Source organism: Kogia breviceps, chromosome 14, assembly GCF_026419965.1.
Source record: "Kogia breviceps isolate mKogBre1 chromosome 14, mKogBre1 haplotype 1, whole genome shotgun sequence".
Classification (NCBI taxonomy): domain Eukaryota; kingdom Metazoa; phylum Chordata; class Mammalia; order Artiodactyla; family Physeteridae; genus Kogia; species Kogia breviceps.
The window spans coordinates 50,362,579-50,375,892 of record NC_081323.1 but is presented as its reverse complement, the minus strand read 5'-3'; the positions used below and the strand labels follow the sequence as shown (position 1 = coordinate 50,375,892).

The following is a 13,314-nucleotide window of genomic DNA, read 5'->3' as shown; positions in this document are numbered from 1 at the left end:
TCTGGTGTACATTAGAGCAGCTAAAATGTTGGTTTATGGTTATAACGCCAGGTTCATTTTTATGGCAGGGAGGAGGGATGGAGTTCTTGACCCCAGTTGGGTTGACATGCCACGGTTCAGCCTGGGGGGGCCAGCTGAGTTGAGCCCTTCAGGAGGCCCAGCTCAGCTACCCCAGACCCTTACTGTGTCCTGGTGAAGCCCTTCCCTGGGAGGGACTTCAGAGGCCTGGGGTGGCTCCCTTGCCTTCCTGCAGGTGTTACTCTGGTAAAGAGGAGGTGCCCAACCCCAAGGACAATCAGAAAAGCCTGTTGTGTGCAGCAGGTTGGTGGGGTGGGGGGTCCTTAATGCTGGTGTGTCGCTCCCAGGCTTAAGTTACATCCCCTCCTCAGTCCTAGCAGCACGGCCCAGGGCCTAGATTTAACAGTTGTTTCCTCCCCTAAAATTCATCAGCACGTGTGGGTGAGGACAGGACCTCATCCCTTTGCTCCCTTCTTGTCTGTGAAGCCCAGCTGGGCTGTTTCCTCAGAAAGTGCCCGTGCTGGTGCCCAGCCTCCTCTGAGTTGTCTGCTTGGGGTGGGTGGTGTTTGGCTGGAACTCAGGTGTGGGGTGCCGGGGGACCTGCCTACTCCTTGCCTGGTGATCCTGGACATAGCCCCACCTGCAGGAAACACACAGGCTACTGGGGTGGGGGCCCCAAAGAAGGATCGCTTGCCACGTGGCACTTGGAGCAGGGCGCCCCTGTGTGTCTGCTTCTCAGCTGCTTCCTGAGTTCTGTCCTGGATGCACAGTACATTTTCTGTCCCCTTTAAACTTTACCCATCCTGCAAGCAGCACCGTGAACGTGCTCATCCCACCCTACCAGCCACTGGGCTCTTCACTGGCCCCAAGCCCACTTTCCCTGCAGGTTCCTGGAAACATGGCAGAACAAAGGCCTCCTGGTCTTATCTTCCACGTTTCCCTGTTGAGCTACTGTGTGGAGTTGGAAGTAATAGCCCTTAGGCAGCACTCAACAAGTCAGTCCCTTTTATCCCACTTCCCCTGGGAGGGTTTCTCCCTCCTCAGGGCCCTCAGGTGGCCTTCAGAGGCTGGAGCAGGGCAGCATGGATGGAGGCAGTATGTAGAAGCGTAGAAACAGGAGCTTTATTCTCTAATATGCATATGGCAAGTTCCTTACACAATCAAGGAAATGGTTTCTCTTTCAGGCTCTTTTATCAAAAGAAAATCCGTCCTGCTTAGTCCCACCCTGGGCAGAAGCTGCCCTGAGCAGAGTTCCGGACCCAAAGCAAAAGGCTAATTAATGGGAAGAGGAGCAGACACACACCTTGGAGCCCCCTCAATGCCCAGACACCCTAGGCCAGTTGGGACAGCTGTGAGGGTGTGCAGCACAGAGCAGCACCCTAAGATACCCAACACACAGCCACAGAGCCAGCCTGGGAAGACCCAGAGTGATGGGCGAATGGGGTGTGGCCAGGGCCTGGTGGTCAGGTCCTCAGTGCTCAGCGTCCATGGCGTCCAGGTACTTGGCTTCAATGATTTTGGGCAGCAGGTTGTAGCTGAGGGGAGGGGGAACAGGCAGGAGGATAAGCACTGGGTCGGGGAGGAGCAGGCTGAGGGTAGCCACTCCAGCCCACCGTCTCCCGCCCAGCCAAGCCCCTCCTGCCTGCTGGCCACCCTCCTGTACCGGATGGGGATCATGGCGATCATGATGAGGGGAAAGATCATCTTCATATAGGGCAGAGTGCTCATGCCAAAGGCACAGAGCAGCAGCAGCTGCAGGACCTGCAGGCCTGTGAAGTAGTGGATCTTCCTCTGGGGCACCCTCCGGATGTAGTGGGTAGGTGGGTACGAGGTCTGTGGGTGGCAGGGACCAGGCGTGGGCAGGTCTGCAGCCATATCCCCCACCCCCACCCCTCACTCTCAGGGCCAGACACTCACTTGGTCCTTGAGCAGCAGGACCATGCGTGCAAACAGCTGGTTGCCGTCGATGGAGGTGAGCGCGATGTAGAGAAAGAGGCCGTAGAGCACAGGCTTGGGGATCCACTGTAGCGGGAAGGGCAGCAGCAGGAGGGAGAAGCCCACCAGGATGCTGGCGCCCAGGGCGGTCAACCGCGTCTCCTTCACACTCACAATCCTGCGAGGTTCCAGTGCACTGGGTCACCTCCGGCCTGGTCCACAGGGCCGTGTCCATCCCAGGTCACATGTGCTTCCTGGGCTCTGTTACTTCTGGGCCCTTAGCCCCCGAGCCATATCCTTCCTTAGGTCATATGTGGCCCAGGGCTACCCCCCACCTCAGGGTCCACGTGACTCTGGCCTCACGTCTCAAGGGGCCACTTTCACACTCACGTGTCGTAAATGTGCCCATTCTCCACACGCTCCTCCACCAAAGCTAGTGCCCGCACGTGCAACGGGGAGTGGGGGTAGGCAGCGTGGATCCAGGGCAGCCCAAACAGAGACAGCCCGGTGTTGATGATGGCGATGAGCAGGAGGTCCCAGTGGTAGGCAGTGCCCTTTACCAGCCTGCAGCAGGCAGGGTCACATGTGGACAAAGCCCCATGGCCCCTGGAGGGCTGGACACATGCTTACCCCTCCCCTCCCCAGCCCTGCGAACCTGTTCTCCGGGGCATTAGCCAAGGCAGCCACCAGGTTCTGCTCGATGAAGAAGAGCATGGAGAGGAGGAAGCCAAGGCCCATGGCGCCGCTGACGGCCACCAGGGATAGCGAGTGCATCTCGGCCATCTCAAACAGGCTCTTGCTCGGGTTGTAGCGGAACTTGCCCACTGCAGCCGGGTACAGGCCCCTGCTCAGGCCTTCCTCCCTCACAGAGCAACCCACCCCACCCCACGCCACGCCACGCCTAGTCCCAACTCACTCTTGATCTCCTGGAAGCCGTAGGAAGAGATGAGGGAGAAGGTAAGCACTGAGATGGGCAAGGCACAGTCTGACAGGATCTCACGCATGTAGGGGTGCAGGTAGGGGCTAGGGAGGCAGGTGGGTGTCGGCGTGGCCTGCAGCTTGCGCTCCCTTCCCCTCACCCTGAGGGGGCACCCCTCACCTCTTCTTGAACTGGTAGAGGGTGTAGCTCAACCAGAGTGTCCCCAGCATGATGAGGAGGCTGAGCACAGCCGTGTCCCGGGCCAGGTGCTCGGGGCCCTGGCTGCCCACTGAAGTCAGCTCTGGTGGGCCGGCCAGGAGGCTGCTGTTGAGGGCAGTGTGGAGGCTGCTGTTGAGGCTGGGGCTGAGGCCCAGCAGGCTCACCGGGGAAGACCTATCTTCGTAGTAGTTCCCAGGGTTGTGGCCACAGTAGTACTTCTGGAAGACTATGGACACAGGCCAACAGGACTCAGCCATCTGGGCTGTGGGAGCCTGGGGCCCAGCAGCTTCCTCCTGGATGTGGGGGTGAAGGAGCCCCGAGGGGAGGAAGAGGTTCTGGGGGGAGGAGGAGAGAGAGCTGGCCTTCTGTCAGCCAGGACCCCTTGACCTGCCTGTCTACCCACCACCCCACACCCTGCCCTTGTCCATTTCTGACAGCGAATCCTGCTTGGCCCAGTGCCTCTGATCCTGCCTAGGGCAGCTCTGTCACCCTCTAGCACGTGGGCCTGCTGCTCTTTGCCAGTCATGGCTCCCAGAGCACCCTGGGCCATGGAAGCAACCTTAGCACTTGCATGCTTCTTGGCTGCTCTGGGCACAGTCCATAGCCCCCCATCTCAACTCAGCTTCCCCTGCAGCAGGTGGCCGCCGGCAATACACTCACTTTTGACCGTGCCCTTGACAGCATCCAGCACGAATGTGATGGAAATGAACAAAGCAATGATCTCCTCCGTTGACCTGCCAGCAGGGGATATGCCTCATAAGACGGGGTGAGCTGTTAGTAGGGGGGAGGCTTCCCTGAGCCTCAGCATGGCCCCCTACCTCCTGCCATGAAGAGGACCAGGGTCCCATGCTTTCCCCTTGGAGCAGTGATATGGTGGGGGCACCCCATCTGCTCTAGGGTTAACAGGGCCTCAGAGGCTGGCATGGAGGCTGACCCAGGCCCCTGGCCTTGGTGTCCCTCCTGCTTGCGAGTCCCAGCAGCTTAGGGAAGGCCCTGTCACCTCTTGAAGAGACTCATGACCAGGCTGAGGTTGAAGAGGGCATAAACCGCGAGGAAGAAACTGTTCCACAGGCCTGTCCATGCATAGAAGGTACTGAAGTCCAGATCGTAGTCATCACAGATGCCACGGATCACTGCAGGCGGCGGGACAGGAGTGAGCAGTCAGGGCCAGGCTGGGACCAGGGACCACAGGAAGCATCTCCCCGCTGCTGCCCCCACTGCACCGTGGATGTAGAGGGCCAGGGGTGCGGTCGTCAGCAGCACCACCAGCGGCTGCCCGGAGAAGAGTGCGTACAAGAGGCCTCCAATGCTCTGCCCAGCTATGGTCTTCTGTACATCTGAGGAAGTGGGGCGGTCAGGGGGGAACCGTGACCCTGGGCTCCACCCAGCATGCCCCACCAGGCTCCAACTCCTCACCAATGGCCCCGTTCGTGTTCTCATCGTTGAGGGACCCAAAGGCAATCGTGGGCAGGAGGCAGGCGAAGTAGAGGAACAGGGTGGTGGTGATGTATTTGCCCACAGCTTTGTTTTTCCCGATAATGCCTAGGAATAGGAGACAGGGCGGAGGGTGTGTTGGGGACACAGGACAGGCCTGAGGCCTGAGCTACAGGCCGAGCTCCAGGAGGGCCATGGGCCACTTACCATCAGTGAAGTCCAGGGGGTACACAGGGAATCTGCGGGCGATGTCCTCCCGGATGCCCCTCCCGATGGGGAGAAAGTCCTTGTGCCGTGGGGGCTGGGAAGAGGACACGCGCCCATCAGCCCTGTGTCCCCGCCCCATGCTGCCCGCCCGGGCCACCTCTGCCCTGCACCTGCGGGGGTCTGTGGTTGCAGATGGAGCTCATGCTGTAGTCCTTCATGCTGATGCTCGGACAGTGGCTCATTACAGTGAGCAGCTGTCTCTGATGTACCAGGGCCTCCTTGAATTCCTCCTCCGTGCGGGTCTTCAGGAGCTTCTGGCGGAAGGTGATGTCTAAGAACATGGTGGCAAACGTGCGTCCCACCTCTGTCGCAGTCTTGGTGCTTTTCTGGGGATGGGGCACGAGAATCACATCTGTAGCCACTGTAGAGCAAAGGGTGCCCAGCCCCGGCCCGGCCACTCACAGGCAGACATTCCCAAGCACAATGGCAGTTGCTCTCCCCATGACCTGGATGTAGTCCCCCAAAGTTTAAGCATAGTGGACCCTGCCACGATTTCCACCAGGTCAGCAGATCACTAGAACTACCATCAACCTAGTATTTTTTTTTTTTAAATAAACTTAGGTATTAAATCTGTATAATTCTGGATAATGAAATCATGATTACGGAGAAAAATGTTCACCCAGCTACTTTTCACTGGTGGCATTTGCATGGTCGGCTGGTTTATGATTTTCAGAGGGGTTCCAGGCCCATCCAGCCTTCTGCCTCTTGCCTGGCCAAGCTCAACCCTGTCCGTGAACTCAATGTTCAACCTCCACCACAGCAGCCTGTCTCACCTCCCCATCCTAGGTCCCCTGGGAGCAGCATCCACCCCTCCATGCTGCCCAAAGCTACAGTCCCGGGTCTGCACCGTGTACACTGTGCTTTCTGGTAGCTTTAGAACAGGCTTGTTCCCCCGAGGAGGAGCCAGGTGTCAGGATGGCTGGCCTGTCTCAAAGCACCAGTCTAGCCACTCAATCCTAGGGATTCTATTCCTTCCAGCTGTTCTGGCCACCTTGTCAGCTGTCACTCCCTCTGACCCATGAGCTGCCCACTGCCCTAAATGCCCTTCCTCTCTCCCCAGCACAGTGACATCTGGAGAGATTCACAGTATGTCTGTGAGAGCCCTGGGAGGGACGATCCCGTTAGCACCCCCTTTGCTTAGAGAAAGCCTGGGGAGGGGCCATCCGAAGCTCTGAGTCTACACCAGAGGCAGGGGCAGAATCATCAAGAAGCCGATGGAATCTTAAGCATTAAGGCCCTTCCCAGGCCTGGGGAGGGGCCCTAGCCATTTTCTATTAATGATTTTAAAATCATTTTCCATAAAAGAAGATTCCCCAAATTGTATAAGTCTCAGCCCCCACAAAAGCGAGATGCCCCTGGCCGGGGGGTAAATGCCCCAGGAAGGAGTGGGGATCTTTGGTCAGCAAATCATAGCCAACTAGAAGAGTCAGGGTTGGGCAGGCCAAAGAAAGGCCCCTATGTTTGAATAGTCATAATCTTAAAAAGTATCTCTTTTCAGTCAGAAAAGGAATACAACCTTTTGGGCAACTTCTGGGGAAATTAGGGCTTGATGGAGACCTAGCAAGTATGCTTCAGATAAACCCCAGTATGGCGGCGATGAACAGAGAGGGTGAGAATGTGGCCTTCAGAGGCCAGGACTGTGGTGCCTCCAGCACTGGGAGAGATGCCCCCAAGAAGACGGCAGGGTAACCTGGAACCCTCCTTCCTGGGAAACAGAGCAGCCACCCGAAACCCCTCCTCACCATCTTGGGTGGGGCCAGCACCAGGATGACAAACCGCACCTCACAGGAATTCTCCCCCCAGTTCTGCGGGCGAACCAGGCGGCTGATGCACACGTGCCGCTTCAGCAGGGCCTTGGAGGTACAGCTGGCAGGGACAGAGAGGGCACACAGCACACAGTTGCCACCCTTGGGAGCTGGGGCTCCCCCCTCCCCAAGCCCCCAACTATGACCCCAGTGACCTCTGTTAGGGAGGAAAAAAAAGACCAAATGGGATGGATTCCTCACTCTCTCTCCCCCCAGACTGAGCGGGCCAGCCTCCACAGGGACTGGATGCCTGGCTCCAAGGTGATGTGGGGAGGCCAGTTGTGGCAGCCCGGCAACTCACATGATGCAGAGCCACGACTGCTGGTATTGCACCCCCGTTACTGTGGCAGTGACCCCTTGGATGGTGTCTGACAGTAGGTGAACTGCTGACAGAGTGGAAGGAACAGGAGGGTCAGATGGCCCCACCTCCCTGACCTCCCGCCCAGGCAGAGGAACAGCCCTTACCTTTACCCTCCATGGGGGCCCCGGCATCCGTGAAAAGCATGGCCATGAGCAGGTCCAAGTTGCAGTTGGGCTCAGTGCTGTGGGAGTCTTGGGCTAAGCGGCACAGCATGGCCCGTAGCACGTCATCCAGGGAGGTGGCTGTCTCGTTCAGGATGATGCTGGCCCGTGCCAAGAAGCCGTCTAGGTCCCGGTGTGCTCGGATCTCTTCCTCAAAGTTCTTTAACTTCAGGTACTGTAGGGACCCCACACACAGAACCACACAGGCCCATAAATAAGAAAGACCTCCTGTCACTGTCTGGGTCCTTCCTCTGTGGTGGTCCCCGGCTGACCCTGCCCACCAGGACCCGACACCCGCTTCCCGGAGAGAAGACCAGTGTGGTTGGCCCCAGCAGCCGGGCCCTGGGCTAGTATGAGATCCAGCATCAGCGTGAGCTCTCTCAGGGAAGCGACCACCTCTACCTCCAGCTAGTGGCCCAGCACCAAATGTCTCCCATCCGGTCAATGGGCCACTCACCTTGCGGGAGGTGTGTAGGAGCCCGTAGCCGCCAGGCGATTCACTCTCTGCTGGAGGAAAGCGGGAGGGCTCAGGGGGCGGCCCCAGCCCTTCAGGTCTCTCTTGGTGGAGCGGGGCCGTATCTGCCCAGTCCCCAGTCCCCTGCGTACCTCCCCCGACCCGTCCCTGTTACAACCCCCATACCCGACTGGGTGGGCTGCACCTCGAGGTTGACATTGACAAAGAAACGGATGCTCTCGCCAGACACAATGGAGGAGTTGACCGTGTCGAAGGCCTCATCCCCCAGGCTCTCCTCACGGGTTTCAGAGGCATCATCCGCGTCACACTTGAGGTAGCCTGGAGCCCCAACCACCACCAAGAGAGACCCCCCCCAAGAGGGCCTGGCTACACACAGGACAAAGGGGCTCCAAGCCAAAGGAGCGGGGGCCCCTGGGCTGTCCCACTTGGTGCAGTCTCAGTGAGTGGTAAGGGAGGCCTCTAGCAGGCTAGGAAGGAAGCCTCAGCTTAGGCCCAATATCTGGTCCTGGCCCAGCCCCATGAGTATGGCAGCCAGCTTGCAACCCCCACCCAACGGTTTTCTCCAACATTCTTCAGCAGCGGGAACCCTGCACTGTTCTGTGCCACACATATCCTTTAGCTAGAGAAAGAACATGTTCATTCCACAGACACTGAGCCAGGCACATGGTACAATGATGTAGTTAAGACTGACTGGCCCCTGCCTTCTCCGAACCTCCAGGTTGCGGGACCTGGACCTGTCTGGCTCCCCAGAAGTGACTCAAGGAAAGCCAGAGCCCTGTAGTATCTGGACCTCATTGGCACAGGGAGGGCATGTGGGGCAAAGCATCAAGGCTGAGAGACCTTAGTCCAACATCAGACAACACCCAGGAAGCAAGAGAGCCAGACAAACAGAGCCGGAGACAGAGGTGACAGGACCCCAGAGGAGGCCTCATCTCAGGCCTCCACCCACGGTGGGTGAGGGGCATGTTATGGCACCCTGGGACTCCAGAGCACAGAGCCTGCTGCCCCTTTCTTTTGGTCTGCCTCTCAGTTCCTGCAACTGCCCCCCTCCTATAAGAAGCCTTCCTGATGACATGTAAAAGTTCCAATCTGCCCTGAGTCCTGCTGGGGCTCCCCACAGCCTCTGGGATGACAGCCTGAGCCAGCCCTGCTACCCCTGGCCCCTCAGGCCCAGTCCCACGCCGCCCACCTCAATCTCTCACTCCTCAGGCCAGGCGGCCAGCACCCCAGGCATGCCAGCTCCTGTCCTCCAAGCTGAGGGCTTCCCTCCCTGGAGGGCCTTCTTCAAGGCTTGACAGCCCCTTTCTCCTCTGGCAAGTCCACCTACGGCCCTCCCTGCCTTACTCTTGGCCCAGCTGACACCTCTTCCTCACTGTCCTTGTGGGTCCCCTGTGGTCCACCACTTGTGATTCACCCAGGAGCCCGTGTAGCTGAGACCCCACCAATGCCTGAAAAACACCTGTGCAGTAACAGGGACGGGTCAGCAGCATGCCTCCACCTGCCAGGCAGTGACTCACCCTGACTCACTTCCACTCCCTCCCACGGGTTTCCTCTGCACATCCCAGGCCCTGTTCCCCCAATGTCCTGTGCTCAGCCTGGACCCTTTCTGGGTAGGAGGCACTAGGCCTGCCCTGTCAAGGCCCTCATGGACTGGTGACCCCTAACTCGAGGTCTGCGCTGCACCCAGAGCCCAGAGAAGAACAATTAGGTCAAAAGATGTCATTCCCCCATTTGTCATGGAGCTCATGTCCATGAAAAACACCTTCCTCCCCAATTTTAGAACTGCTTTGCTTAGAATGCTTGGTTCCCCAGCCCCAACCTGTTCCAACCTCCCTTCTGTCACCCCCACCAGCACCCACTATTCCCTGGCATGCCTCTCACACTGTCCCTCTTCTCCCCTATCCTGGGCTCTGTCTAGGACCTACCCAGCAGGCACTAGCAGCTCCCTGCAAGGCTCCTGGGATGCATGCGTGCCCTATCTCCACCCTATAGCCCAATCACATACCTAACCTGACCACCAGCAGCCTGGCACATGCAGTCACCATGCCCTGGGGACCCTGGGTAGGAGCACATCACCTCTGTGTCCAAGCACTAAATGTTTAGTGTCCCACTAAACACCCCTCTGAGGCCAGCTCCTGAATCTGGGCTCAGGAGAGGCAGCACAGAGCCAGCCCAGAGATATGGGGAGGGAGAGAGCTAGGCCGGTGCAAGCAGGGAAAGCTGAGGTGCAGAGAGGTTACAATTCTTTAGAGGGACAATGGCAGCCCCTCCCTCACAGGGCTGGGCAGGGTCTGAGGAATGTGGGCACACACAACACTTAGCCTAAAAGCTGGTCAGACAACCAGAGCATTGTAACAGCAAAACCATGGGCTATCAGATAGTCCACATAGTGCAGGATGGGAGCAGCCTGCCCTCCCAGGACCGCAGGACCACCAGAGATCTGCCAGAGTCCAGGGCAGTGTCAGCTGCCCCTCTGACCACATCACAACCTTCTGGAGGGTAGAATCCAAAGGCATCCCAGCACCAGCAGAGGACCATGAGTACCCAGGTGGATGGACTAGGTCCCCAAGAGACTTTTGACCAAGGAGCTCTCTCTATACACACACCCATACCTGAAATGTACTCACCTGCATCCTCAAAGTATCCATTCTGAGACATGGTAGAAGAGTTTTCTGCAAGGCAAGCCAAAGAATTGTCACCAGCTCCATGCCAGCCCCAGACAGTCTTCAGGGCACATCTGCTGCCCACCCCACACCAACCCTGCTGAGTCTTTCTTACCCTTCCCAGAGACCCTGGGAGAAAAAGGAGCAGGGGACAGTACAAGACAGGGGCTCCTTGAGGAGCCAGAGGAAGCCAGGCCTGTTATTCTTCAGCCCATCTGCTAGGGGCTGCCCAGGTGGGAAAGGACGGAGGCAGACAAGGAGACGTTCGCAGCTTGTTTTCTCCGGGAGTAATTAACAGTACCCAGTGAAGGAAGGAAGGATTCTCTGGTTGCAGGAGTCTGGAGGGAGAACACCCGTCTGGCCACCTTCCCTGTGGAAGCCGGCCTCCCTCTCTCAAGCCTTCGCTGCCAAGCCCAGTAACTGGGCTCGGGCTCTTCCAGCACATTTCGGCTCTCACTCTCACGTCGGTCCCTGGTGCCATCAACACCCATCACACGTGCAGTTGCCCCCAACCTCACGCGCCAGGGGTCACACGGGGGCTACCCGGCAACGGCCTCCTGCCCTCAGCACCACCCACTTTCTCCTGAGAGGCGGAGCCGTTGGTCCTCTTGGGAGATGCCGTGGGGTGGGGGGCGGGTGGTGGGGGAGGAAGAGAGCTGTCCGCGCTCTCAGCGCTGGGCCCCGGATGGATGGTCCGGGCTGTTTGTGCCTCGCTGTGCGAGGAAGGAAGCGACAGGAAGGGCCGCGGGCACGAGAGGAAAGCGCCTCCAGACTCGGAGACCCTGGGGGTCGGGGGGCAGGATGCGGACGGACTCCCGGGGCGGGAGCCCGGGCGGCATCCAGAAGGGAGGAGCGGGGTCAATAAAGCTAGCACCAGAGGCTGCAGGGATGGACAAAGGACGAGGATGACGAGGGTATGGAAGGGTAGGGATGCTACCTCCCATGCGGGGCAGTTCAAGTGCACGTAAATAGATGGTCGTACAAACCCCGGGCTGGCCCTCAGGTGTCAGAGCGGCGACGGAGAGACTGCTGCGGCCGCGCAGGGGACAGTCAGAGGCCCAAGGATCCCTAAGAGTGGGCAGGCTGCCGCGCAGCGCCAGGGGCGGGAAGGTGCCGGGTAGAACGTAAAATGAGGCTTTCCGAGGTGGCTGCACGCCCGGCTGCGAAGTCCCTGGCGCTCCAGGTGCTAGGGACCCCGCAACCCCGTCCCGCCATTTGCAATCCCCCCACCCCTCCACCAGCCACCTCGTAGGTTCAAAAACTGTTAAGAGTTTCAAAACGGCGTTAAGTCAAGCGCGCAGTGCCCACGAAGTCGTCCTGGGCTTCCCCCAGCCACCCGCGTACCCACCCGCGCTCCCACTCCCTCGCGGCTGAACTCACCCCAGGCACCCCCGTCCCGGTTGGGAAGCCCCCACGACCCTCTCGCCCACCACGCCGGGGGCCGGTGCAGGCCGGCGGCGCCCGCATTCCCCCCAGCGCCTCGACGGCTCCGCGTCCCAGCTTAGCACGCCTCTGCGACGGAGACCAGACGGCCTTCCAGCCGCAGGCACCCACCGCATGGCTGGAGATGGAACACGCGCCTGGTGGCCGCGGCCATGGCCCCAGCGATCAGCCGCGGGACGGCTGCACACCAACGTGCACGCCCTGGCTCCTCACCAGGTGCCGCGGGACCCCAACGTCGGCGTCCAGGGCGGGCCGGCGGCTGAAGCCGGTGACACAAGCCTGCGCCGCGCCTGGGTCCTAATGCCGCGCCGACGTTCCTCCCCAGCGCGGTCCGGGCGGGGTCCCGTCCGCCCGCCCCGCGCCCTCACCAGAGCTCCTGTTCAGCCCGGGCGGGCTACCCCCGGGAGCCCGCGGCGACTTAGCCAGAACGCCCGCGCGCTGAGCGTTAGGGGATGAGCGGGGCTGCGAAGTTTCTGGGAAGAAGCTCGGTGAGCTCGGAGACCCTCGGAGTTGAGGCAGTGAGGCGGGTCTGGGTAGGGCCTCCCTGCAGTCGGCTTTAAGCTCTTGGCCGGGCCTCATCACCCCCTCCTCTCGGCAGGGGGCCTCCGCTGGGCCCAGCCCTCCTGGGCCCCGCCCCCTCTATTCATCCCGGCTGCTCAAGCGGTAAATCCTCCTGGTCCTCCTCCAGGAAGCGCGCCCCGACTAACTACACGGGCCGGCGCGCGTTCTCTGGGCTACGCCCTGCCCCGCAGAGCCCGCTGCCCTCCCGGCTCGGCGGCGTCGGGTTTACTGGCAGCGCGCCTCGCGGTTTCTCTCCCGGCCTCGTTGCGCCCTCGGCCTTCTCTTCGGTCAAGGTCTTGGCTTGCGGCTTTTTTCCTTCTCAAGATGGCCTCGCCACCCGGTTTTCCTTCCCAGACACGAGGGAGCCCGGCCCGGAGACGCGCCTTCTCCGGCGCCTGGTCCTCTGCAAGCAGAGTATGTGTTCCGGGGGAGGGGTGCGGGGTGGGGTGCGAGCTCTCTTGTTCAGGGAGGCGGTGTGGTGCGCGCGGCCAGGCAAATCCAGCCCATGCGGTGAACCCCTGGTCTGATCCTTAGTGGCTTCTCAGCAAATGATCACACAGCGCTCAGGCCCCGGATTGACCCAGGAACTCTCCCCCCAACAAAGTGTTAACCCCCCATCCCCTCCACACTGGCCACCAGCCCGAGGAATAGCAGCAATCTGACCTCCTGCTGGAAAGGAGTTCTCCGCCTCTGTCCCCCAGGCATGGAAGAGGGCAGGCGAAGCAAGCCCAGGGTGAGCCTACCTCTACGGCGGCGGGGGCTTCCCTGGGGCCCCCAAGGGGTTCCTGGTGCGTTGGGGCAGCCCATGCATAGATCTGGTGAGGCTGACCTGGTTTCCCCTCCCAGCGAGATGAGAGAGCATTAGGAGCAAAGCTTCATGGAGTGCCCTCCTTGGCAGATGAAGGCCTGGGGGTCAGGATGGCCCTGAGCACCCTGCTCCCTACTACTGCAGAAGATGCTGCAGAAGAGACCTGCGGGACTCTGACCAGGACTGACTCAGGGCTGGCCACATGCTTCTCCGGTTGTGGTGAGCAGAGCTTGGGTGGAGACATG

The 13,314-nt window shown here is 60.0% G+C and overlaps 1 protein-coding gene and 1 long non-coding RNA gene across 2 annotated transcripts; one reads left to right on the top strand and one right to left on the bottom strand.

Moving 5' to 3' along the window:
- Positions 1–1,119: 1,119 nt before the first annotated feature.
- On the bottom strand, positions 1,120–11,936 carry SLC4A11 (solute carrier family 4 member 11). The gene is made up of 20 exons (XM_059037680.2): positions 11,812–11,936; positions 10,222–10,266; positions 7,760–7,912; positions 7,577–7,623; positions 7,063–7,294; positions 6,899–6,980; positions 6,535–6,658; positions 4,903–5,118; positions 4,733–4,826; positions 4,508–4,633; positions 4,315–4,428; positions 4,092–4,224; positions 3,752–3,825; positions 3,053–3,317; positions 2,870–2,976; positions 2,609–2,777; positions 2,344–2,517; positions 1,936–2,131; positions 1,682–1,851; positions 1,120–1,553 (listed from the first exon to the last, which is right to left on the bottom strand). The coding sequence occupies exons 1-20, from the start codon at positions 11,852–11,854 to the stop codon at positions 1,490–1,492; spliced, it is 2,628 nt and encodes an 875-aa protein (XP_058893663.1). The 5' UTR covers positions 11,855–11,936; the 3' UTR covers positions 1,120–1,489.
- On the top strand, positions 1,141–5,365 carry LOC136792578 (uncharacterized). The gene is made up of 3 exons (XR_010836544.1): positions 1,141–1,516; positions 2,599–2,787; positions 3,726–5,365. It is a non-coding gene; the product is annotated as an uncharacterized lncRNA (long non-coding RNA).
- Positions 11,937–13,314: the final 1,378 nt, after the last annotated feature.

Excerpts from the sequence above, each read along its gene's own strand:
- SLC4A11 (XM_059037680.2), bottom strand. The coding sequence starts at position 11,854 with ATGGCCGCGGCCACCAGGCGCGTGTTCCATCTCCAGCCATGCG. Across the intron at positions 4,429-4,507 it reads GAACACGAACGGGGCCATTG|ATGTACAGAAGACCATAGCT; the intron begins GTGAGGAGTTGG and ends CCACTTCCTCAG. Across the intron at positions 2,778-2,869 it reads CGGCTTCCAGGAGATCAAGA|TGGGCAAGTTCCGCTACAAC; the intron begins GTGAGTTGGGAC and ends ACCCGGCTGCAG.